The following is a 27137-nucleotide window of genomic DNA, read 5'->3' on the forward strand; positions in this document are numbered from 1 at the left end:
TTCTGAATAAATTTAGGGAGACCAATTTAAGCCTTTTTGCCAAGACAGCTGACAGTTACTCCCAGAGAAAAGAGCTGTGATTCTCTTTTCATTGATATATACAGGTAACTCGTACTGGGTGAACTTGGAAACTGAGTACATTTGAATAACAAGGAATTACTGTACAGGTATCGTATTAGGATCTTTTTGTAAAACTAGTTAAACCACAATTTGAAATGGAGTTTCTTAAACCATTTCCTTCATGTGTCTGCACATTGGTAAAGTAATTTTGTGTGACTTGTTTGGGTAACGTGAGCAGGATGTGATGTGCTATCAGTACAGCTGTCCTCTGCCAGCATTTCCATTTGGGTCTGCTATAATTTATTTTAAATGTTGCTACTAGAAGTCTTCTAAATACCAACGACAATCTATTTTTATGAATAGAGAAGGAAATTAGCATGAACCAAAGCTTCTCTAGTTGAATAAACATAGTTTTATATTAGTATGGTATACCTTCTTAGTCCTAAAAAGAGACTCATCCATGCAGTCTCAATTACAAGTGAGTTAGCTTCCAGAATGCTAACTTTCTACTTACAGTATCATTAAGATTTCCTTAGCGCAGACCAGCCATAGAATAAAAGTGTACAATTGGGGCATGTTCTCATGTCCAATATCCTTTTCCACTTTTTTGGAGAAACATTACTCTTCCCAGATCTACTGTAGCCTCCTCAGTATTAGAATCTTGAGTGAAATGACAGGACAGAGATAGTTAGAACCAAGTCTTTCCAAAAGCAGATCCGCGAAAAGACTGTTCATTAATCCCCACAACCTACAGACCTACAGTCTTGATTGCAATCCTTGTTATAAGCTCTTTTTAATTTTTTTTTTTTTTTGCTTAAGGCTAGCTGGACCTGTTTGCAACCAAAATACCCTAACTGATATAATTCCAACAGAGAAAATTTTAAATGTAATGTTTGGGGGTTTTTGTTTGTTTTTTACATTATCTTAATGGTCATATCGACAATACAAAAAGTGATCTAATAGATTTCATATAAATAAAGTTTATTGCTGAATTTCCCCATTAACATTATAGAAATGTTTTTTAAAAACAGAAATTTCACAATTTGAGAGCCCCACAGTTAAACATACCTTATAAAAAAAAGTACAAAAGTGACATTAGAAATATTTTTTGAAGAAAAGTATATCATCTAACAGCAAAGAAATACGAATCCAGACAATGAATGGCACAAATACAGCACTTAAAGGAGTACTCAGTCACTACCCAGAACTCATTGTCTGAGTTACAAAATAGATTCAGTTTGAGAAGTTACACATTCAGTTTGTTTCTGACTAGCCCGTCTTGTTTTTGCCTCTCGTTTGTAAGAAAAGAGCTAGGTCTTTACTGCTGCTGGGACAAAAATATTGTACATGAACTGGAGAACAAGGAGGGTTGTCCTTCGTCCCCTGGTACCTGAACAAGAGAACAGTTAGTACAGAAATGGCTTTGGCACTTTAACCTTTAACATTGTCCCAAACCTCATTACTTGAATATTATAGCCTCACAGGATTTTTTAACACCATGTCATCTCCAAGCTTTTTATATACATTATATATACAGTAATAAAATTCCTTCATTCTAAAACAAAATGGGTTGACCCCAAACAGGTCACATTAAATCTTTATAGCAATTCACTCAGGTAGCTTTCCTCTTAATTCTTATACCACACAGTTAATTTGTTGGTTTTGTTTGTTTAAGCTACCTTCTGGTTTTACTTAAGGCTCTAGTTTAATGCAAATGGTTTAATCTTAGTAGAAATCTCTTTTGAGGCAGAAATCACACACCACTGGGTCTCTCTTTTGAAGCTGTTTCTCCTTGTTGTATGGATGTAGTGTCTTGTCTGGGCAATCCATAGAAATATATAGAAACACATACAAGAAGAGTTCCCAGAGCAAAGGTGAGTGCTGAAAAGAAAACAAAATAAGCGTAATCTGTATTTGTGTCCTTAAAACTAAATAACTGATTAATTTTAAAATTTTGAAAACTTTCAATTGGGGATTTACACCATTCTTCTATTTGCATTTATGACAAGGCCAATTTTAAAATGAAATGTAATATGAAAAATAAGTAAATCTATGTGTTCAATTTTTATGATGGTAAGGTTTAGAAAAATCATCAATTCTAGCCAGAAAAATAAAAGGTAAAATCAAGGGAGTGACAATCTCTGGCTATATACTTTTTAAGAACACTATATACTTTTTAAGTCCAGTGTCCTAGGCCACTGACAAAGAACATACTAACTTCCCTATATGCTGATTAAAAGAAAAAGCAGCGGAATGTGGCTTTCCATGATACTAGTAACCTGTGAAAATTTAGAGCAGAAGTAGTTGAGCAAAATTCAGAGTTAGGTGACCAATGGTTCAAACCACTGATGATATCTAAATAGAAGAGCTGGTGATTTACTAAGTAAAATTCCATTTTCTGCTAGCCTTGTCTTTTTTATCTTAATCCTGAAAATAAGGACAAAAACTGAATTACAATACAACTTGTCCAAATGACCAGTCACTTTATAAATAAGTACTTATGTCAAAACTGTATATTCCATTCAAAACTGAACCATATTCTATATAGAGTACAATGGCCTAGTCTTAATAGCTTTAAAAGTGGCATGCAGAGAAATGACATCAAGCTATCATTTTTAGTTCACCTCTAACCAGGAAAGACTAGCTTTGCCTTCAAAAAAGGGGAAAAGGGTAAATTAAGCCTAAATAGTTAACTGGAAGATTGCTAATTCATTTCCTTGACCATAAGTACGACAGAACAAAAGAATTTTACACTGTTCTCAAATGTTCCTTAGGAGCAATATCTTAAGGATTTGTTGAGCATAAGGATGGATCAGAACTAGAATTAAAAGTTCACCCAAATCAGACAAGAAAAATATCTAAAGGAGGATTATAAATACCTGATACTGAAATGGTAAGTGGTTGGCCTTATCCAGAATACTTACTACGTACCAGGCACTGTGCTAAGCACTTAATCTGAAACAACCCTAGGAGATAGGTGGTATCACCATTCCCATTTTACAGATGAAGAAATTGAGACAGGTTAGTAACTTCCCCAAGGTTGCACAGCTAATAAATGGTACAGGTAAGATTTGAACCATACTATAGAATGTTTTTTTAAGATTTCTACAGGGTTGGTATTCCTCCATTTGCATTTCTAACAAAAGTCAATTTTAAAATGAAATATAAACATAGGCCAGGTCTGTTACTTTTACTCAGTATAGATATTTGACAAATTTTCCTCATGCGTTAATATATGGCACAATTGATCAGTAAATAAAAGGGTCATTACAGCATAAAAGCACCATGAAAAGTTAACATTACTGTTTAAATAATTCAGAAGCCAACTTAATGCTGGATGTGAGTGAGGGAAAATTATATTAAAAGGACTAGTATAGTGGCAATGCCAGAATGCCCTCTACAGTAATGAAGTTTGTATTAATTATTTACTAAATGAAACAAAGATCTTTATAAAAGAAAATTTATATTTGAATTGTGATTTCAAAACCAGTTTGAACCCAAGTCCAAAACAGGAAGGTACAAACTAAGGGGGAAATGAAAGAACTTTTCTGTTATTTCCCCAAAATAAAAAGTCTAGTTTATTCTACTGCTGAAAGTAATCATTTCCTAAAGTCCTTGTATTTATTTCCTTGTGTACCTCATCATACTATATTCACCCTGAAGCACTTAAGTTGCCTTGTATCTATCTAACACCTGGGGAACAGGGAGGCCTTGACTGCAAAAAGGAAAAAAAAGCTCTTTCTAGTAACTGAGCAGCTGCCTCTCCTATGCACAGAAGAGCACCTCTCAGCTTAAGCTCTTAGACCATTTAAACAACCTAAGTACTGTTGACCCACATGACACACAACTGTGAACTGCTGCACGTACAGAATGTTACAACAAAACTAGGGATTTCTGTAAACACTATGACCAACGCCACAGTTAATAAAAGATGAATCAAGGAAGTAAGAAGCTTTTCCATGTTAACGTAAAAGTACAAACTAAGACATACTTATCTGCAATCCAAAGAGCATCACTGAAGCAATGGTAGAAAGGACAATGGCAGCAGCTGCAGAAAAGCCTTTCATGATGTTGTCTGTATACTTGACCACAACAGAGGTGTAGAGGCCGCCAACACTTGCAAGAACTTGTGGTTATAGAAAGAAAGAAAATCTTAACAATCAAAATGAAACACTATGATGGTGAGGCACTTTTCATCCCCAGCGATGCCACCGTAATTTACCTGGGAAAATACTATTTTCCTTAGAAGCAGCCATCTGAGAGAGTTTATACTAAAATTGAGTAGTAGTTCCCATAAAACATTGTTTTTCAGATGCCCAAAGGGCTATGTGGTTGACTGCTAAATTGTACACATTTACTGCTAACATATTAGATGCTCTTGATTGTGAAGGCAAAATTGCTTTGAGACAGCTATGCCACAAAAGTAAGTCAATAAAACCAAAATTACATTTTCAAACTGGTGTTCACAGTATCAAAGGAACAATTTCAAAATGCCACAAATGCTTAAAATGGACATCTAACTTTTCTTTAAAAAAGTCTACCCAGAACCTTTAATTCCTGGATACTTACAGATGACAAACCAGACATAATATGTGTAACCATAGAAAAATCCTTTTTCTTTAATTTCAGCTCCATCTGACAAGTAGACGCCAACTAATGTCACAACAATCCCTGATAGATACATTTGAATGTTTCTCACCCAAAGGGAAGTGTCTGAACTCTTTAAAACTTTTTCAAAGTACACTCCTGAAAAAAATTAGACATGCAGATATGAAATTAATTTAAAATGTCTTTCACTTAGAACAATAACCTGGAGATAACAATATAATGATTTGGGGAACAAACACATTTTACATTAAATGCACATTTATTATGTTGGTTGTGACACATGGCATACTGAACATTACCAATTTGTATTATAGAGCACATAGAATTAATAACAAGAGGGAACTTTCTAACCCACATTTAAAAAGACTCTTAAATTATGAACAGTTTCTGCCTTTATTATAGCAGTAAGACAGATCACAAAATCTCTGTTAATACCCATAAAAGATTTGTTTTGGTCAGCTGGAAAACTATGCTATTAGAGTTAATTATTTTAATCATACCCCTATAATATCTGTCTAGTAATGAATACTCCCAACTTTGCAAAATAACCTATATAATCACCACTTGGGATTTTTTTCAAAAGTAAGTAATAACAACCAAAATAAAACTTAAATAAAACTTGCTGAATGGAGCCATTTTCCTTTAAAGCAGGTTCCACAATGTCAGGAAGACGAAGAACTCCCTAAGTAGAGAAATACATTTTGTGTGCATGTGCATTTTTCTGGAGTCGAGGGTCCATAGCTTTTGTCAGATACTCCAAAAGAACACATGAAACCACCCCCCCAAAAAAAAAAATTGCCTACCACTGCTATAAGTTTTATAATTAAAATGAATATGTTTAACAAGAACATTAAAGATTTTAATTATAAACACTATGTTAGAGACTTCGAAACTTCCACTAATGTACTAATCCACTAAAAACTCTAATGAAAAACAAGATGGTTTTTGACAAACATGTTGGAAAGAGCCAGAGAATGGGAATAAGCATGTAATGGCTATTGCTATTTCTAGTTTTGAATTTCCTATCTGGGAAAACCACGTAACTACTGAGTGCTCAGTTACTCCAAGCACAGAAGGATATTAAACCATCCATCATTTCCTTGATGGTGTATTGAGAAGTTGAACTAGATAGAATATTGGACACAAACATTAAACTGTTCAAAATAGTGCTAAAAATCAAATAGTATATTATTTTTGGGGTAATTCAATTTTGTTTCTAATTTGCTGGTTCCTAAGAATGAAAGTTTAGCATGGTGCTATCATTAAGTATATTCCCAAATTTAGATTTTCCCCTTATCAAACATCTTTTTACAAGCAGTATTTCCTTCCATATCCAGTCTACTTTCTTAGTCAAAAATAAAAATAGTCCTAACTCTTGAAATAACACAAATAAAGATAAATAATAAAGACATATAACTAATATACTCTTTATATATATATAAAATGAATATATTCTTTACAAAAAAGAACTTTGTTTCTTCTGTTGGAACTATTTCTAAAACACATTTCATTTCTGCTGTTACACTTAATATTCATACATTGTCTCTTGATTGAGGGGAAGATTGCTTGTCCCGACACATGATTCCAAACTTCCTTGTTTATTTGATGTTACAGATTTTGGTTCTTGACCCTCCCTTTTTGGCTGTTACTTTTATATATTAAGTTTGCTGAGGTACTCTCCACCCAGCCCTTTTTTCCCCTACTCCACGCTTCCTAATCTGTTGAAGCCGAGGAAGAACTGGAGGTTACCAGGGAAAAACAGATTCTGAGCTGGTGACTTAACACCCTAAAAGCAGTAGAATCTAGTCTGAGGATAGTGACAGTTCCAGGAAAATGGAAAGAGGTACTAGAACTTTCTGTGGCTAACCTCCCCCATTTTCAGAGGTCCTTTTCTGTACTTTTGGGTTCTTGGCTGGACTAAGAATGGTCAAGGGTGACAAGTATATTCCTACATAACTGTGAGTATGGATAAGGACTGGGGTCTGACCTGAGTTAAATAAACACTACCTTTACTAGAAAAACAGCTGACACAAAACTATAAGCAAGAAGGTAAATGTGAATAAAATTGTTATAATAAAACAAGATAAATTACATCTCTATTTAAAGTTCTTTTTAATTTGATAACAGAATAAAATGCTTTTATGATTTACCTGCAAATCCTGAGCACAATACAGCAATAGCAATAGCGCCAAACCCTAACAATGGATTCTGTTCCACCTGCAATAGTAATGTTTTAAGTTATTTTTAGTAAGTAATAAACAGAATTCATCCAAGACAACAAATAGAATGCAAAAGTCTGTGTTAACATTTCTACCGAAAGTATGTGCCGTATCAGACACAGCTATTCTATTGAATAAGACAAAAGGCCATCTAGAGATTAACCACAGCACTAACGTTAAAAATGTGTCCCTCAAATCGCAGCCATAGTAAATGTTTAATATAACATGTTCCTATTTCCTAATGACAACGGGCACCCTGGCATAGAATTTTGCATAGTCAGCCTACCTCTGAATTTGAACTTCTGTCACCACCCCACCTCAGGCCCATACAGCATTGATCACAGCAATGGTAACAGTTTTAACTGGTTTTATATTTTCTGTGTCACCTACAGGATGAAGTAATGACTTAAGATTTCCTACTTCATTGAATTTGTATGAAGTACTAACAGCATACTTGCTAGTGCCACATGTCCTGTATTACATATTAAATGAATAAAGATGAAGATGATGCACAGCTCTGGTGTTTAAATAGTGCATGGCTGGGAGAGACTGACACGTAGGTATATGTAACCACAATACCGTGTTAACACACGCACGCACATGGGCTCCAACCTACTGTCGCAACTTATTTCCTCTTTCTTCCCTATAACCCTCAGCAGCTTTCATCAGTCTTTCCGCAGAGATAAATACACTCAGTAGGAATACTGAAACTAAAGAGTTGAGATGCATGACTATAATAGGACAAGCACATACCTTGTTCAAAATAAATAAGGAGAGTATTACTTCATGTAAAGTACCTGAAAAAAGAAAGCTTGGTCTAAAATGTTTGCATGAAGATAAAAAGAGAAATAGAAGATATCATGGACTAGTGGTTCTCAAAGTATGGCCCCTGGACCAACAGCAGCAGTGTCCCATGGGAGCTTGTTAGAAATGAACATGGACAGGCCCCACCCAGACCTACTGAATCATAAACTATGGGGATAGGGCCCAATAATCTGTGAAACCTCCCAGTTGATTCTGATGTACACTAAAGTTTGAGATCCACTGCTATAGACTACACTTGATAAACATGGATGCTTTCCTAATACAAACTACAAGACTGGCACAGAGATGAGGAAAAAATAATGGTGTGAAATTTCACCTATCCCAACAACTGCTAGGAAGCTCAACCTACTAAAACTAGTATCTGATAAATTCTTGGCTTGCTTTTCTGCCAGTTTAATCTCTCTACAGTTAGGAAAAACGGTGCTAGACACTGCTTCTCTGGATTTAATTCTGACTGATAAGAAACTTCTGGATGATGAAGTGGAAATGATGGAAACTTGAGAAAACAGCCACTATGTCATTTTAGCATGAGTAACAGCCAAGCATGGCACAGTTAAAGAGACATGGACTCCAGTCTTGAATAAATCAAAATTCAAAAAAAAATTTCGAGTTACAACTCCATAGCTAATAAGAAGATGGTTCCAGAGGAATAAGAAGTTCTGAAGAACGAGATTCTGGTGAAGAGTACAAAAACAATACATAAAGAAATCAGTGTTACTAATCAAGACCATCTTCAGTGAATTCTGATTTCATAGGAATGTACAAAAGAACTGCAGTACACATAACCAAAGGGAATCCAACCAGGAGTTTTAGTATCAAATTAGAAATACGCAGAGGCTTGCAAAAATACTTTAAAACATTAAAGAAGGCTTTTAAAAGTATGTTTAGCTCAGGAAGAAAAGAGGATGTTTCTTGGGCTAGACAATGTAATGTTAGATGGCAAGAAAAAAGACCTACCCAAATCTATTTTCCATTTTCTCTGAATATTTTTAAAATGAATAATAAATATATTTAAAATAAAACCAAAGTCCAAGACATCTGGTTTGCTATTATGAGAATACTTAACTAAATATAATAAATTCAAAAGTATCTTGACTAAGAACAGTAGCAAATCAAGATACTGATAACTATGAATAATAGTTATAATAATAATAGTTTGAGGGATAATGGGAAATGGAAGCTATGCCAGAAAATTTGAATTGGGTAAATACTGTCCTCATTTTCAAAAAGGCAGAGGGAAAGAAAAACAGAAATTATAGAGAAATTATAGACGGCTGCTTGGGACTTGGAAGGCAGCCCAGTACACTTATCAAGAGCATAGGCTATGGAGCCACGCTGCCTGGATTCAAGCAACATGACTGGACACATTACCCACCACCTTTGCCTATCAGTTTCCTCATCTGAAAATGGAAACAAAAACAATACCAGCTTCATGTGGCTGTTGAAGGCATAAGTGAGTTAATATACATAAAGCACTTAGAACATTACTGGTATTTATTTAGTGCTGTATAAGCGATTGTAGCTGTTACTGTTATTATAGATTATCAGCAAAATGCTACAACAGATGACTTACAGAACTTAGAAGTTTAATGGTCATCACTTGAAAACAGTATGGCTTACCTAAGAGTGAGACGTACCAAATTTCCTTACTGAAAGGATTCCTAGTATAAGTGATGAGGAAATTCCATAGATATAATGTTTAGCAAGAAATCTGACAGACTTGCATAATAGTTTTGTGAACGAGACAGAAATTTAGTGATAACAGTGTAATTCTATTCACAGCTGAGTGAAGGCTCATACAGCAAAATCAAGCTAGACCAACACCATCGCCAGCTTGCCTTGAATGAGCCACCTTCCGAACATCCTCTAGGCCCAGGCAAGCCTTCAGTTTACAACAGCCCTGGCCAGTATCTTGACTGCAACCTTTAAGAGACCTCAAGCCAGAACTACCTAGCTAAGGCACCCTCAAATTCTTCACCCACAAAAAGTGTGAAAGGTAACAAATGCTTACTAAACAAGACAAAAATTCCAGCTAAAGAGAAGTCTAATGGTATAGCCACAGAAGTCTCGTCCTGTCCTGTCTAAAGTTTCAGGTGACAACCCAGAAGACGTATTTGTCCAATCTGTAGGAAGCATAATAGTCAAAGAAAAAGCTAATAATGGATATGAACTGGAAAGACCTCAAGGGCCTGAACAATGACCCAAAGCTAACAAGCTTAATAAACACAAATACATCCTGCATTTGGTTTAGAAAAAGCCCAGTGACAAGACACATTTGAGATAAACTGTATTTGTGTGAAACAGCTACATGTGTTTTTGTATAATCAGTTACAGAATGGATATTCTTCCCTCCAAAAAAAACCCCAAATAATATAACCTTATGCTGATTTAACAAGTCTCTAGTATGCAGAATAAAGGGGGTAATGAGCAAATTACACCTCACACTGCGCAGTCAATATCTAAAGAGTTTGAGGACATACTGAGGACAGTAACAGATGAATGCATCCAGGAGAGAAATACAAGGAAGCACTGGGGAAAGAGGCAAGGATCAGGAAGTTTCTAGAAACTATATTATAGAAAGAAATTGACAGGGTTGTCTCAGTGAGGAAGAAAAAACTTGGACGGTGGGGATGTGACACTGCACAAAAATTCAGGATATACAGGAGTTAGCAATTTGAGTTACTCTGACAAGAACAAAGAACAATGAGAGGCAGTTACAGGAAGCTGCAGTCTGTTTAAAATGTGAAAGAACTTTCTAGAGGGATCCAAGTTTAGCTTTCTAAACTTTTCACATACATTACATATGTGAGGTGGACCTAACACCTTTTCCAATGGTGTGAGGTGTTACTTAAAGTTCACATTTAACTTTTAATTATATATTTGCCTTACTTCCCAACAAATTATTTCTCTGCAGGTCTACAACTGAACTAAATGTGCAGTGCATATTTAATCAGTGTTTTGAAATGTCACCAAGAATATGAGCATGCTTAAACCTCATGTGAAGACAATAAATATTAATGTGAAATTCATTTTCTGGGGGGAAAAAATATCTCTACTAGGTTAGAAAGAAAATACCTAAAAAGGAACTGAATTCCTATTTTCACAAGCTCTCCTTATATCCCCAGCCGCCCTTATACTCCTAAGAGAACTTTGTTTTTTTAGAAATTAAAGAAGTCTTCAATTGTAGAAGGAAACATGACTTTCAGAAAGTCATTCTCTAGAGTTCCACTTCCTACTGCTCTTTAGGAAAATAAATGAATAAAGCTTATGACATTTTAAAAAATCAGGTATGTACCTTAACACTTAACTCCTAACTAAGTTATAAGTAAAGGACACTTTTTGCCCTATTTTAGTTATCAATTATCAGTAAAAACACTATTCCCCTGTAATCCCTATCACAATGGCAGGATGTGCAACAGGATAAAAAACTGAGTTGGGGGAGATGAAAATTAGATGGAGAAAATCTTGCCCAGTGTTTCTGAGAAAATGTCTAAAAGAGGCCTAGAGATTCTGAATGTATACAGTGTAGTAAATGGCACAATTTTAGTCATGAGTTAGCTATTAATTCTGTAACTTTGGACAAATTACTTTACTTCTTTGGACCTCAATTTTTGTCATCCATAAAATGAAGGGGATGGATGACATTAATTTAAGGCACCTTCCATCTCTAACATTTTATGCACATTCCCTTCTAAAAAGGAAGACAATGGGTTACATTATCCTTAATAATGGGGGGGAAAGCCTATCTATAGGGCAAAGATTATTTTCAATCAGAAATACAGTCATGCTACATTTATGAATGTGACTGACGTGTCTAAGACAGAAGGACATTTCCTATTTCAGTTACAGTAAGCATTTTGCTTCTTACCATGACTTTTGTAGCTTGGGCTGGTTTCCACTGGACAAGTGTGACTCCACCACACAGCATAAAAACTGAAATCCACTGTAATTTGCTAAGTGTCCGGTTTAACATTAAAACAGTACATAAAGCAGTGCAGGGAATCTTCAATTGGTAGGTCACCTAGAAACACAATGAATTAATTAACTCAGTTAACATTTTCTGGTATCATTAATAGCATTATCGAGAAAAATATCTGATAATGTGATAAAGGGTTTATAAAAATGATTTCACCATAAAAACATTTTTAAGATTCTGAGCTTTTCATTATTTACTCCACTTACCTGATACACTGCTGCATCCAGATTGCTAAGCGCTAGGAAAGCCATGTTGTTCTGAATAGCATATACTAAAGATGGCACACTTAACTTCATCAGTTCTTTGGGGCTCCCCAAGACATTTTCTCTTAAAGATGTCTTGAATCTACCCAGACTACCAGTTTCTCTTTGAAAACAAAAGAGGGAAATGAGAAGGAGTTAAGGAAGAAAATTAAAGAGCATCCTTTTGATAAGATTCCTTCACACATAGACTAGCTATATTAATTTAGCAAACTTATTTTGTTTTTATAATTTTCAACTAATTTTAGATTAAAAGAAATATAACAACTGCATAAAAGAAAAACAATTACAAGTTCTATTTGGGAAAATATGACAATAATTAAGTTTACTGTCATCAACCTTTGGTCAAAGCTCCAGGAGTTTTTGAGTATATTAAATAATGAGATAATAGGGAAACCAGAATTGCTGTTATTACCTATAAAAAATTAATTGAATCCCTGACACTTTAACTGCCATTACATCAAGTTTACTCTGATTGTTTTTTTATTAATCAGGTTGTATATGCATTAAAAAAAGTGTTTTTAATTACAATAGATTTAAATTGCAAACAAAAGAAAAAGGTTTTGGTAACTATGGAAGTTACTAAGGACAGGAATTAAGGGATTTAGGTCATTATCATTTGTAAATTAGTTCAGTGCTTATAAAGTATAGTAGACATTAAATCTTTCAGCATAGTCTCATAAAACTCAAGTACATATCTGTATAATTTTGCAGAAACTCTAAATAATGTATGAATAATGTTTACTACTTGACTGAATACTGATTATGCATGCTCTTAACTATTCTTATTTTTCCTCAGGAGGAACTAGTAATCTGGCTCACATTTCGCCCATTGTAAATCAGTTTCCGTATTTATTTCCCTAAAACAAAAATAAAACAATGTTTTATAATAAGCATCAACACCAAAAAAGTGCTTTATCAAAAAGGTCCTAACGGCAACTCACAATATCCTTAACAGAACCATAATACTTTGTTGGGGAGACAGATCTGTTTCAACTCTAAGTTTACAATAGTCACAATGAGCCTCTGTATTTTTGGTTAACATATTAGAATCAACAATCAATCAAAATTGAATTTTTTCATACAAAAATAATCACCTATGTTGAGGGGGAGCAGAAAGTCCGTAATGTTGAATTGACTACTACCTCTGCTTATCCGCTGTAGAACACTCCAGTCCCCAAGAAAATGCTTATGTAAGAAAGGAAATTGGGCCTCGGCCACAGAAAAAAAAAGGTATCCCTCTCAGTTACAGATCTTCCTCTACTGCCAAATTCAACCTTCTCTGTACTGCAATGGTAAATCTATATGCTGAAAAGTAACACACAGGGCCTGGTGGGAGACTACAAAGTCTATCCAGAAGAGGGAAAGATTACCAAAAAGATCACTCATTTATCCTTTCCTTAATCCACTGCTATGTGCAATGCCACCTTACCTTCACCCATTAGAAATACTCTAAGCCTTCAATGGTATCAAATGAAATTTTGGCTAACAAGAGAACAGAGTTGGTCTCTTTATCACTAGCACTGTTTGACCTGTCAGAATATGGGCTCCTTAAAGATCTAATTGCTACTGCTAATAACCACCATACCTGCAATAAAAATCAAGGTTTCTGTAGTCCCCTTTCTCCTATTCTCTCCTTATCTCTTCTCCCACACTTTCTAGTTTTCACGTAAAAAGAAGGGCCTATGAGCCATCACCAGCCAATCTGAGTACTCATTTCCTTCACTGTGACAAACCATTAGTGTTCCCCGAAGGGACTAACCTTCAGGTCTTTGGCTCTTCTATTTCCTTTTTTGTTGGATGCTTAGGAGCTACCGTGTTTCCCTGAAAATAAAACCAGGTCTTATATTAATTTTTGCTACAAAAGACACATTAGGGCTTATGTTCAGGGGATGTCATGCTGAAAAATCATGCTAGGTCTTACTTTCTGGTTAGGTCTTATTTTCGGGGAAACACGATACTACTTCACTGCCAGAAGGCCTTAGTATCTTTACCTGATTCCTTCACTAATACAGATATTAGAGAAGCTGAATTATGGCAATATTATAAAACAAATAAAATATTTTGAAATAAATTACAAAACGTTATCAGAGGATGCTAAAAGAACTTGTAAAAGAAAACAAAAACTCAAGAATAAAAAAAAAACATCGGAAAGTAAAGAGATTTAGGAAGTATAATAAAGAAGAATATGTACGAATCTTAGTACACAGAAAGTTTTAAAGGTGATAAATTATTTCAGTATTAATCAGATTAAATCCTGCTTACACTAATATATGCATTACATATACAGCTCAAAAAGCTTGTATTTAGCTTTAACTTTTTTTTTAAAGTTAAAAAAAAAGTAACAGTAATATATCTTCCAGGTAACACTAGTAATCATCTAGCCTTTTCTATTACTATGAAGAAGACAAAAATAAATGATCAATGCTAAATATACTACAGCCTTGCATATACTATAAAAAGTAACATAAAAACCAAAGGTCATTTTTTTATGCTTCCATTTTCCTACCCTCTTATTTTCTTGGAAATCAAATCCCAAGTATTTTAATGAGAAGCATTTGTTAAAAACAATTTATTAAATTTAATTCTACAAATGACATTGCTAGATAAGAGACCATGTATAATCAAAAAGCATACTATTTTTATAAATATAGTATTTCCCATTAGGTTTCCTATTTGAACAATTTGCTTTTTATCTTGAAACAATTTGCTTGAAATAGAATCTACGTGCAACCTTTTGTTACCTGAAGAAATTCTGAAGCTTCATGTTGATTGCAGAGAGATTTGGAGGCCACCTCCCCCCCCCCAAATTTCCTATCAAATGGCTGAAACCAATTCTTTCTGACCTATGTTTGGTCAAAAGTAGGCCTCATTCTTCCAGTTCCTGATCTGATGAGAACTACTAGGAGGCATAAAACCCTTGGCTAGGTTACCAAGGCACTGTGCAAAATGGAACATAGCAAAAGTTACTCGTGAGCTTAAGAAATTTAAATCTTCTGTACAAATTTCTTATCATCTGCAAAATACAGTTAACTCACATAAAAGACTTGGGGGGCTAGGTATAAAAATGAGTAATGAGGTCCTTTGAGGATCAAAAAACCCATCATATGAAGTATATGACTTCCTTCCTTCCCATGACCATACACTCATAGCATGGCTACAAAGAGGCAATCAAAACGTAAACCCAGCAGGAGAAATAGAATAGGGCTGGATAATCTGTAACACTATGTATTTGATAGCTACATTAATTATTCTAGATAATACTATGAAATAGTTAAATAATTTTCTCCAGGATTAAATGGATAAGTAGTTCAAAGATTTAAGATACACTTGGTTTATTACTGAACACACCCAAAGTATATGTACATATACACATCCTGCTAGGTTTAGCCTTTATAAACTATGGTGGATAGCAAACAATAAAAAGTCGACTTTCTTCTAAGACAATGTGAAAATTTTTACTTCCTTTTCTTCATACCACAAATGACAGATTTAAATTAATCCAGTCAGTTTTAATAGCTGTGACAGGGTTTAGTAAAGCATATTAGTGACCAGCAATTTTCCTGTGAATTATAGTAATTAGTTTTATGAAAAAAAAATATTTTAAATATTGTAGTTTTATGTTTCAGTCAGATGATAACTTAGAAATTGGTAACTTACACATCAAAGATTTAAAAAATCAATTTATTCACATATAGTTTATCCACATATCTGCTCTCTCCCCCAAAACAGGACTTAGTAATTTCCTTCTCAATTTAAAAGTGATCTGATGTAATCATACATGTACAAAACAACGTATGTAAAAAGATAATGATTACATCTTTGTTTTCTAGTAGCAGAAGACTAGAAACAAGCCAAATGCCCATGTATAGACTAGTATATGCATATATGATACAAAGTAGCCATCCATTAATTCTTCCCCACACTCCCTTTTTTTCTTGCAGTTCTAACTTCTGATTAAAATGTGTATAATTTTGCATTCCAAAAATTACTAAAAATTATAAGTAAAAATCAACAAACATAGGAAAACCCAAATTATAAACAAACCAAAAAACCTGTCAGTTTTTTATATTATTTACAAAACTACACTGAAACAGAAAATTAACCCAAGTATTCTAAAACATAGTCTTTTTACTATATGCTCTAAACGTAAAACAGAAACTACTTATAAATACTGGACTTTATAGTTAATAGGTTTGCTTTTTCACAGCTGTATGCTAGAAATTCTAAATCCACTATGTATTATATCTTGAGGATAATGGGAGCCAGACTTATCACCACTGAAGAAGGGAACAAATACGGAAAAGGGGAAGGTTATAATCAACTCTGTGGTGCTGGATCAGAATTACAGGTATCAAAATATATATAACTCATAGTTACAAAGAGACATACATAACTACAGAAATAGACAGGTGTCTATACCAGGAGTGCCAAAAAAACGTATACAAGTGGACACTTTGGTCAACGTTGCTCAAGCAGTAGTTCGCAGTAATCAGAAGTGTCTGGATGCTGACAGTAAACACTTTGAACACCTCTTGTAATTGCAGAAATCAAACATGACTTGTATTCATCTTTTGTTATCGGTATATATTACAATTTTAATAGTTTTTTCCTTTCTTAAAATGTGTATACATTTTTTTGGCACCCCCAGTATATACAGAAAGAAAGACAAAAAGAAAAAGAAGCAGGTGGAAGCTTGAAGACGATACCACTGTCTAAATCTGGGGCAACTGGAGCATCAAAATAAAGAATGATAATGGACTCAGGCCTATACAAGAAAATAATCTATGAATCTATGCTAGGGGAGGGCTTCTTAGAGTAGAATGCCAACTAATAAATGTACAAGGAAAGATGGAATTAGGAAATTACCATTTGGAAACATCAATGGACAATAAAACCATGTGAAAGTGTGATGAGAAACAGGACATTTACCTAGTCTTAAAGTGTCTCTCCACAAGATACTCATTAATTACAAGAGAAAATTGGTAACTTTATATGGAGAAACCTAGCAGGCACTACCTTAATCAAAAAATCAAAGTTAAATCAGCAGTAATGGGGCAAATAGATAATATCTCATGATATGCTACACTAAGAGACATCATTCCTATGATAGTCCATAAACATAAATTGGGGGACATCATACAAAATAAATGAACTATGCTCTGCAACAATGTCAAAGACATGAAAAAAGGAGGAACTTTCCAAATTAAAGCTACAGATGTGACAAATAGATGTAAAGTGTGATTATTTTACTATTAAAGGACATTAGTAGGCAATTGACAAAGTTATCTAAGGTCTGGGAATTAGATAATAGTATTACATCAATACTGATGTTTCAATGTTGACATTTTGTGATTATATAAGAGAATGTCCTGTTTTTAGGAGATATGCATTAAAGAATTTAGGGGCAAAGGGGCATCTTATGTAAAACTTACTCTCAAACAGTTCAGGAAAACATTATACACACACACATACAAATACATACATTGAAAGAATACGATACGGTAAAATATTAACATTTGGAAATAAAAATTTCAAATAAGAGAAAAAATAAATTACAAAATTTCACTGAGCTAACAGTGCTACTAAGTGCTTATTTTTGTCCTAGCTAATCAAAAAACTGCTTAATCATTCCATTATTCTGAAAGATTCGTAATTTAAAAATTAGAGCTCAAGGACCTTGTCTTCTAATCCTATCACTGCCAATGCTGTAAATAAGTACAGTACAGCGCCTCCATTTGGATCGGAGGGCTTTCTCTCTAAGGAAGTTACATTTAAAGCTAGACCTGAAGACTGAATAGAAGTTAGGCAAGAAGAGCAGAGCACAAGGTGTCTTAAGTCCCTAAGGCAGAAAAGTCCTGGATTTTTACAGAACCACCAGCAATTAGTGGGTCTGAGGGTTGTGAGGGGAGAGGTCCCAAGATGAAGGAGGAGAGTTCAGCAGGGTATCAAGAGGAGTCCTGTGGGCCTGAGGAGGAGTTTGAATTTATCTCAAGTGCATTAGGAAATCACTGAATGGTTTAAATCAGGGGCTTAGGGACTTCAAACACACTCTTCCCTTTGCCTTTTGCTCTGCTCTTCTTGCTTAACTTCTATTCAATCTTCAGGTCTAGGTTTAAATGTAACTTCCTCAGAGAGAAAGCCCTCCGATCCAAACAGAGGTGCTGTACTGTACTTATTTACAGAATCCTCCACTTATCCTTAAAACCACCAATTTATTATTTATTTGCTTAATACCTGGTTCTCCACTAGACTATAAATTCCATGAGGACACAACCGTTCCTATTTAGTCTGTAACTATATTTCTTACATCTGGAACACTGTTGAGCATATAACTGGGGCTTGATGAATGAATGAATGAATGAATGAATGAATGAATGAATGAGTAAATGAATGAATGAATGATTGAATGAATGAACCTATCCCATTATATCTTTTTAACAATATACTGAAATAGACATCACATGAGTATATGCTAAAAATGTTTAGAGGGAGGGAAACACAGATTATTTGCATGTGGCAGTGATATGTTTCTCTGTAAGTGAACATTAATTATAAGCAAGACACTAAGAATTTGAAAAAATTTCCAGAGTCTCTGCCCCTATTTCCACATAGTATAAAATGATGTGTACTTACTTTAACAATTAGCCAAGGTTAAACATATTACTGAGCAAAGAGCATTACTATAGAGACCATACTAAATAAACAAACTGCTAAATTGGGTGATCTATAATGATGTTAAGCTCTGCATAATTCAGATAAAATTAAAGTTCTGGAATAATATTTGTACCAACTCTATAAAGTAATTATCATAAGGCAAAGAGTAGAAAGAAGCTTTTACTATCTTTAATAGTTTTTTCTATTTAAATAGTTCATTTTTTCCCTTTTTCTGTCATTCTCCAAAAATTTCAAACTAAAATTTAATATGTTATCTAATTTTTACATTAACTTTATTTTCCTAGGAATATGGGGGAATGCATTATGTTAATCATCAAGATCTAAGTTTTTCTTACTTTTTTTCTCTGAAGAGATGGTTCTTCAAGCTCTAAACCTTTAGTTATTTCTAATATAATTCTTTCATTCTCCCACAATATCCTGAATTGTCATCCTTTCTCTCAGATGATAAAAGTATTGCTTCTACTATGAAAATAAAGAAAAAAACTCAAATCTCATATTTTTTAGCTTTATAGAATTAGTTTAACATTATGCAGTGAAGAATTTGCAGACAAATATAAATTCAAAAATATGAAATCAATTCTAGTTTCCTCTGTGTATAACAAATCAACGCATGACATTTTCAACTCATAAATATTTTCTGATATTTAGAAGTTTCTCCATCACAGCAAATAAAGCACTGACATCCAACCCGTGTTTTTTGACAAACTATATAATATCCTATTTGCCTTTGATCCACTTACTTTTTAAAATTACCAATTTTAATATGTGTACAAAGAAATGACAGCATGGAGAATATCTGGAAAATCTTACTTTGCTGGCAAACTTCACATCACCAAATAGAAAAGATACATGTAAAGTTCTAGGCTATTTCATTTGCTGCAAATCTTAATGGCTCAATTCACTCTTGTTGGCTCAATCATAGTCTGGCCATGTATTTCACGCATCTTTTCCCTATTTCAAACTGCTTCAGATGAATTATTATAAGCCAACTGTCCTCTCAAGATCTAGAACCAACTTTCAACGTTTTCACTGGGTATCTTTCCCAAAATGATAGCTGTGCTTTAGTTTCATTAAATCAATTATGTAATCACATATTGCTGAAGAAGCTGAAGAAGTAATTACAATGTTCTTCCATCTCATTGTATAGCTATCAATCTGTGACTTCATAGGTTGAAATAATCCTTCTCTTTCACTTTTATCATTCCAAGAAATTAACATTTTCACAGACATCCTCTTAAAAGTAAACTATTTGTTCCAAGAAATAAAATATTTTTTGTTATGAATAACAGGTATTCAGTTTCCACCAATGTGTTGTGAATAAGTACATAATTTGCCAACATATTTCTCCATAAAAATCATATTCACTATAAAATCCAGTATTTTCAAATGTATTACATGTTTTATAACCTTTTTCCAGTGCTTTTTCCACTTAGAAACTCCCTGTATTTTCAATGTTTTAAATGATTCTTCTTTATGGCAAATTCCTGTTAGCCACATAATGTGAAATGCCAACTACCAAAACTCTGTTATAATTCTTTACTTTTTCCTGGTTGTCCCTGGTTTTTGTGTACTTTGGAGGTACATGTTCATAGAAGAGCCTCTTCTGTGAGTTTTTACATTATGCTGCTGACAGACACAGAAACTAATTATTGATGATGATGATGCGGTTGATGAGGTACAGTAATTGCTTTTCCACACTGTTGTTATTTCAACACCATTATTTGACTTGTCTAGTGAATTTTTAGAAATTTTTGTGCTTTTATTTCGATATGATTTCCAAAAAAGTTTCCACAAAACAAACTACAACTGACTACATTCATAAACATTGAACAACTCTGAAGAATAAGAAATACTATACACCAAATAATGCAAAGCTGGAAAAACATCAAAATAGAACAAAAAAATCTATACAGGTAGGTTGGCAGAAGACTAGCTGAACTGCTGAGTTACACCAAAGGACTCAATGCTTTTTTGTACATTGGTTTTTAAAAATTCTTAGCAGTTCACAAAACAACTAAACCACGATTTGATCTTACAATTTAAAATAGCTGATTTTATGCTTGACAGTCCTGTTTCAATCCTGAATCACACTTTTTTTCTCCATATGGAAGTTAGGGAATAAGGAGAAGAAATGTGTTCCCCTATCCCTCTTCTTCCAACAACCCTAATTTGTCTTAAAATAAGTTAGACCTTAAGATCTGATTAATTTATTAACTCTTAAGTTGTCATATGGAAGCTGTTCTGGAGTTTTAAACATCTGAGACTTTTGCCTTTGGAACACCATCTTTTAAAAGTACAATAAGGCCTCTCATTTATCTGACATTATCCAGAATGAAAAAACCCCTAATGAAAACCAAATATCCATAAAAATAAATCTTGTTAAATAAGAAACTGAAAGGTCTTAGATTTCACCAAGAGAACAAGTTGGCTGCCACAGTATCTCTGCCTACAAGATAAATTTTAACTCAAATGTATTAAAGCTTTCCACCTTCTGGTCTCGAGTTATTTTTCTGTTCTTTTCCCCCTCCTCAAGTCATTTTTACAATATTTTTTCCCCCACATCATGTGTTTGTGTTTACTGGTTTATTTTCTGTCTCTTCCACTAAACCTAAGTTCCAAGCAAGCAGAAACCATATCTACTTCATTCATAGCTATATATTCAGCACCTCCTATAAACCTGTCACGTAGAAATCACTTAATACATATTTGTTAAATGAAATTTAAAAGTGTTTAAATGTAATCTGTTTCTATAAATGTCATCTAAAAGCCTACACACATGCAATAACTCAGTGGTTCCCCACTTTGACCAGCTCACATCTGAAACGTGTATGAAGTGTCACCTGCCCACATGATCCAGACGGGTCCTCATCTCAGAAATCTTTCCCTGAGTAACTTCCTACAGGATTTTATTTAATTCTAACAACCCTATATTATTTTCTCCAATAAAAAAATGATGAAACTAAAGCTTAGAGAGGTTAAGAAATGTATGTAAAGTCATAATCCCCGTGAGTCTAGGATTAAAATTAGGTCTGTCTCACTCCAAAGCCTTATTCTTGACCCTCTTATACTGCATCCTTAGCTAAAACGATTCTCATATGATGTTGCAGATTCAAAGCCCAGTGCTACCACATATTAATAGTGTAACACTGAGGAACCTCAGGGGCTGTGCAGGTAAAATAGGAGTAATTATAGCACTCACTTTAATAATGAATAAAGATTAAATGAGATAATTAATGAACAGCACATAGCACAATGCCTAGCACTTAACACAGAAAACATTGAAGACATGTTAACTATTATTATCATTATATTCCTTTAATACAGATATCAGCAATTTTTTTCTGTAAGAGCCAAATGGTAAACGGTTTAGGCTTTGTGAGCCATACAGTTTCTGTTGCAACAAAAACAAATAGCAAACTGAACTTGGCCCACTGGCCACAGTTTGCCAACCCTGCTTTAGAGCAACGTTCTTCAAACTCAGTGAAGAAATTTGGGTCTGGATAATTGTCATGGGGGACTGTCCTCTGCAGTGTAGGATACTTAGCAGCATCCTGGGTCCCTACCCACCAGATGCCAGTAGCATCCCCCAAGTTGGGACAACCAAAAATATCTCCGGGGGAGGGCAAAATCACCCTGAGTTGAGAAACACGCTCTAGAGCAATCAAACATATAAAGATGTAGCTTGAATTTTCTAATAAAGGCAATACCTTAAGTGGAAAAATAAATTAACATAATTTTATATTTAATATACTTTTAATAAATTAAAAAGTATACTCACTTAGCTAAAATTCCCACACTTAGCAATAACTTTATAACTTCTGTGATACACACGGCTGTGGTTGAAAAGTAGAGTTCTTTATCTGATGTCCTTGTGTATCTTAAAGCTATGGTATAAGCTGCAGCCACCAGTGTCATCACTGTCAAGCAATATAACTTGAATATTAAACTGACATTTTCTGGAAAATATGTGCAACAAAGATATTATTTAGTAGACAGTATCAATGCATATACAAGTTAATCAACATTATACCTCAAAATGCTTTTCAAATTCAAGCACAAAATACTTTTTGAAACCCATGATATTTAAATTCTTTTTCAAAGCAATGCTTTCCAATGACAAGAACATAAACATGTGTACACGAAACACAGCTGACTTTGAATATCAACTGGTTAGGCTTTCACTTTGTTCCCAGAGAACGCCTCAAGTACCACATAACGTGGCAGACTGACTCTAGTTTGAGATGTTAGAAATTACATATTTTACATATCTTTATAACTCAAACTTATGAAAGCAAAGCATCAGAGATGAAAACCATTACATCAATGTATATTCTAAATTTAAAGAAAGCAGAAAGGAAAGGAATAACTGAGTGATAAAAGTGGAGCTTAATATAAAACTTTATAATACAGAAAATCTTTTCATAACACAAAAAAAGGGTATTAAGAACGAAACTATAAAACTTGAAATGCAAGACATGCATACAATTATAAACATTCAATGAAGAACTGCTTGCAAATATATCTGAGCAGCAGCCATCACTCAGGCATCAGGGCAGTTTCAATAAAACCACAGGTACTGGGGTACCAGGTCTCCCTCAAACTTCCTCACTCCCAACCCTGCTCTGATACTGTCATCACCCAAAGCTCAAACTATTTCTACTTTCTTTACCCATCTCCCACCTCTCATCCTTAACGTTTCAAATCCTCAGGCTCAGGTTACACAAGGATCAGCAAAATTTTTCTGTAAAGGGCAAACAGTAAATATTTTAGGCTTTACAGGCCATAAGGCAAAAATCAAGAATATCAGTAGGTACTTAGGTAACAATACAGAAAACAAATTTTTGGACAAAAAAAATATAATAATTGAGTATAATGCTTTACAATCTAGGTCTACTGAGAACAATGGAATTATTTTGGGGGTAATATTTTACTTCATTGGTCTTCAGAGTTAGTGTTCCATCAAATTAATTGCAAATGTTCATCTGTAAAACCCACTCGTAGCTCATGGGCCATACACAAACAAGTGACAGGCTAGATTTGGCCACTGGGCCATACTTTGACGATCCAGGTTAAGACTCTGAGGGACACAGGGTGACTGGGCTGCAACTGTAACTATAATATGCACTAAATATGCTTTTATTCACAGCTTTGGGAGCCTAACCACAATTCAAAGGCGACTTTCACAGGGAAATAAAATAGGAGTTTCAAACAAAATATCTTTAGGTACATAAGGCAGGAACTTACAAGGTTACAGGTTCTTCAATGTAAGTATGTTCCAAGGAGAATTAAAGAATTATCTGTAAATTGTAGGCAAATTTTTTAATTACATCAGGTCTTGACTAAAACGTAATATGGTAGAACAGAAGAAATAGAGCTTATATATGCCTAAACTTTCTTTCCAAAATATCTGAGCCAAAAAGCAATGTTTATGTAAAAGGAAATGAAGATCACTACAATACTTCCTTTGTTCTGAAACTTTCCTACATAAGGAAAAGACTGTATGACTTCAAAAGTTAACAGCAATAACCATTTATTACTCAATAAAGGAGAAAGCACTTCCCATCTTCTAGATCAGGGGTGAGCAAACTACATCTCATCTCTCATTTTTATACAGCCTACAAGCTCAAAATAGTTTTACATTTTTAAACAGTTAGAAAAAATACTTTTTAAATAACCTTTTGTGACACATAAAAATTATATGAAATTCAAATTTCAGTGTCTATAAATAATTCATTATTGGAACACAATCATGCTCTCTTGATTCCAAATTGTTTTTGGCTACTTTTTTGCCCTTCAATGGTAAAATGACATCCAGCCCTTTACAGAAAAAATTGCCAACCCATGTCCTAGATTCTTGGCACTTTCATAAATAAGAGAGTCAGGACTGCTAAACTAAAAACTGTTTTAGCTATTATATAGGTTCCTGATCCCAAAAACAAAAGTGAATGTTTAAACACTAAACCAAATATGTATAGCCTATAAATATAGTCTTGCTTATAATTATTATTGTCATCAACTTTGAAAGCATACCTACTTGCAGTGATTATATAAGATTTTATATTACTGAAAATAGCTGCTGATGTAAACGGAAGAGCAATCAAATAAGATTAGATATCTGTAAAATACTATTTAAAGAAACAAATATTGTCCTCGCTAAAATATAGTAAAATAAAACTGAAACAAAATAACTTCAGACTATAAATTTCTTTTCGTGTAAATAGTGTGAAATACTATTTTAAAAACGCTTAAAAAATACTTAACGATTTTAAGCACTATTTTCTCTAAATTCAGCTTAACATTAGATCAAAATTGTTCATTCCATTCACAAATCCTCCAGTATGAAATTTCAACTATTAGAAATCTCTATTTTCTCAGTGTATTATCAAAACTCCGTATCATGTATTCACTGCAAATGTTGCTTCACATCGTGCCCAAGGCCAGTACCTATAAAGCTAGCCCATAACTCAAATGCATTGTTGAGGTGGCACACTGGCACCTTAACATCTGCACTGTTTTCTGCTCTCACAAAGTTCCCATTAGCTCCCTCTCATTATTTGTTTCTGTGTGGAAAATGCCCCCCAAAAGAAATTTCTAGTCTGAAGTTATTTATTTTGTTTCAGCTATATTTTACTATATTTTAGAGGGGACGATATTTGTAATACCTGAAAACTTGGAAATTCAGTAAGTTCCAGATAAATCCTTTGTGAATACCAGGAAGCTATGGTAACTGCATTTTTGTTAAGAGTATACATTTCTAGTGGGCATGTAAGAGTTCTAACATGACTAAGGCACAACAAATATGTATTAGCAACAGCCTGAACCCACAAATTGTTACAACTATTTCAGATTATGACTTAATTCTTTCAATGTTTAAGTTTCGCTCATCATTTATCTTGCTGTCCCCATTCTGCTAGTTATCAAAACAACTCTATCTTTTTCCTTTACTTCTTGTCTTGCTACCAAAAAAAAAAAAAAAGCCCTTAAAGTTGGACTTACTTGAAATGGGAGAATGCGCAAGAGAAGCCTATGATACTACAGGCAATGCCCCTGGGCAGGGCTTAAATGATAAATGCAGACTCTCCAACCAGGAAAATAATTTGGCACCCATGCAAAAGATATTCTTTAAATATTTGCTCAACATTTATTGAGAGGTGAAGTCAAGTGCTCTACAGGCGGAAGGGTGAAGAAAGAATAGGGTGTCGCCCAGCCTCTCCTACTGGCTACTGTTCGATCTTCCAGAAATTCAGCCTCTCGTCCTAACTTACTTTCCTCACTCAGCAAAACAGAAGGGCTGCGGAGTTCATCAGACTCACCCTCATGAAATGGCAATTAGTCATCAAACAGTATTAGTCTAATGTGCCATGCCTGCGAAGAGGAGGGTGTATCTGACCTTCCACCCAAAATATCAAAATGTTCCCTCTAACCACACGGAACATTTCTCCGTGGGAGGAACTCTGTTAACGACTGCTTTCTCCAGACGCTTCTCAGGCTCTGCACCCGGAGCGTGCCCTTAAGCCTCTGAGCATCCACCCTAGGGCAGGAGGCGCAGAAGAGACCGCAGCCGCGGTGACCCCGGCCGGGTCGGAGAACAGTCTGCCTCCCGCTGGGTGGGGAGGATGCAGCCTGGACCTGGACCCCGGCCCCTCTCCTGGTCCGCCGCAGCCCGGGCACGTCTGAATTCGGTTCCTACCCACTACCAGCTCGTGGAGGAAGGCGCGGTCTGAAGCCGCCGAACTGCCCCGCGCAGAGTCCGCCGCGGGGAAGGCAGCCGCAGTGGCAGGCTGGCTGCTCCGCGCTGCCCTGACAAGCGCCGGTGCGGACCCAGCCGGGAGCGGCTCAACACAAACTCCTGATGCCCGACGCCTTAGCCTGGCTCCGGCGCACGACGAGGGCCGAGGGTGCTCAGCTGCCAACAGGTGTGGGAAAGCGCTGACATTCGCCCGCCACCACCCACCGCGGGCTCCCCTGTCCCAACGGCCCCCAGTCTCACCTCTTGCAGCAGCCATGGTTCCCCCACAACCCCGCGCGGAAAATGACGCCCGCCCCCTCCGCGCTCCCTGCGTTGGACACGGGGCACCGCCTCCTATGGTCATAGAGGTGAAACCGCTCAGCCTAGAGCGCCTTGCCCGCTCACCAACAGCTGGTCTTCGGACCAGCCAAGCACTAAGATTAGACTCGGGAATCCGAGCTAAGCCCGAAAATGGAACGACCCAAAGGGAGGAGAGGCCTTTACAGCCGAGTCCTTGCTAACAAGTGCGTAAAACTCTATTTTGAAGGCACCGGTAAACTACAACTCCCGGCCGGCTAAGGCAGCGGAGTCAAGGAGCGAAGCGGAGCGTTGCCTCCTGGGAATCGTAGTCTTCACCAATGTGATTTGCAGGCAAGTAAGGAATTGGGGTTAGACTTAGTGATTCTTTCCTGTAAAAGCTATTGTAGAAGTTGTAAAGTAACAGAAACCACTTTGGGCAACGTTGTAACTTCCAGCTCGCTTATTCCCTTCCATTATTAGCT

The 27137-nt window shown here is 35.2% G+C and overlaps 2 protein-coding genes across 4 annotated transcripts in view; one reads left to right on the top strand and one right to left on the bottom strand.

Moving 5' to 3' along the window:
* Positions 1-4053, top strand: part of RARS2 (arginyl-tRNA synthetase 2, mitochondrial) — a 54306-nt gene extending 50253 nt beyond the window's left edge. For both annotated transcript variants that reach the window (XM_074333282.2, XM_088795569.1), the window contains exons 21-22: positions 105-167; positions 2835-4053. In XM_074333282.2, the coding sequence (XP_074189383.1) occupies positions 105-122 (18 nt within the window). In that variant the 3' untranslated portion in view covers positions 123-167; positions 2835-4053. The remainder of the gene's footprint in view (positions 1-104; positions 168-2834) is intronic.
* On the bottom strand, positions 1021-26772 carry SLC35A1 (solute carrier family 35 member A1). 2 transcript variants are annotated; one of them, XM_019743282.3, is made up of 8 exons: positions 26617-26772; positions 22405-22582; positions 11895-12054; positions 11581-11733; positions 6819-6885; positions 4630-4806; positions 4052-4186; positions 1021-1941 (listed from the first exon to the last, which is right to left on the bottom strand). In XM_019743282.3, exons 1-8 carry the CDS (start codon positions 26717-26719, stop codon positions 1814-1816), a joined length of 1101 nt encoding a protein of 366 aa, XP_019598841.3. In that variant the 5' UTR covers positions 26720-26772; the 3' UTR covers positions 1021-1813. The 2 variants fall into 2 exon arrangements, with proteins under 2 accessions (XP_019598841.3, XP_019598842.2); XM_019743283.3 differs by lacking the exon at positions 26617-26772 and adding an exon at positions 23307-23367.
* Between the last annotated feature and the right edge of the window lie 365 nt (positions 26773-27137).

The sequence above is a fragment of the Rhinolophus sinicus genome, chromosome 2 (assembly GCF_057876585.1).
Source record: "Rhinolophus sinicus isolate RSI-liver-muscle chromosome 2, RSI-T2T, whole genome shotgun sequence".
Lineage (NCBI taxonomy): Eukaryota > Metazoa > Chordata > Mammalia > Chiroptera > Rhinolophidae > Rhinolophus > Rhinolophus sinicus.

Bases quoted from the DNA above. Each gene is read 5' to 3' on its own strand.
- SLC35A1 (XM_019743282.3), bottom strand. From the start codon at position 26,719: ATGACCATAGGAGGCGGTGCCCCGTGTCCAACGCAGGGAGCGCGGAGG. The intron at 22,583-26,616 runs GTGAGACTGGGG...CATATTTTCCAG, and splicing joins AACCATGGCTGCTGCAAGAG to AAAATGTCAGTTTAATATTC. The intron at 1,942-4,051 runs GTATGTCTTAGT...TTTTCTTTTCAG, and splicing joins GCTCTTTGGATTGCAGATAA to CACTCACCTTTGCTCTGGGA.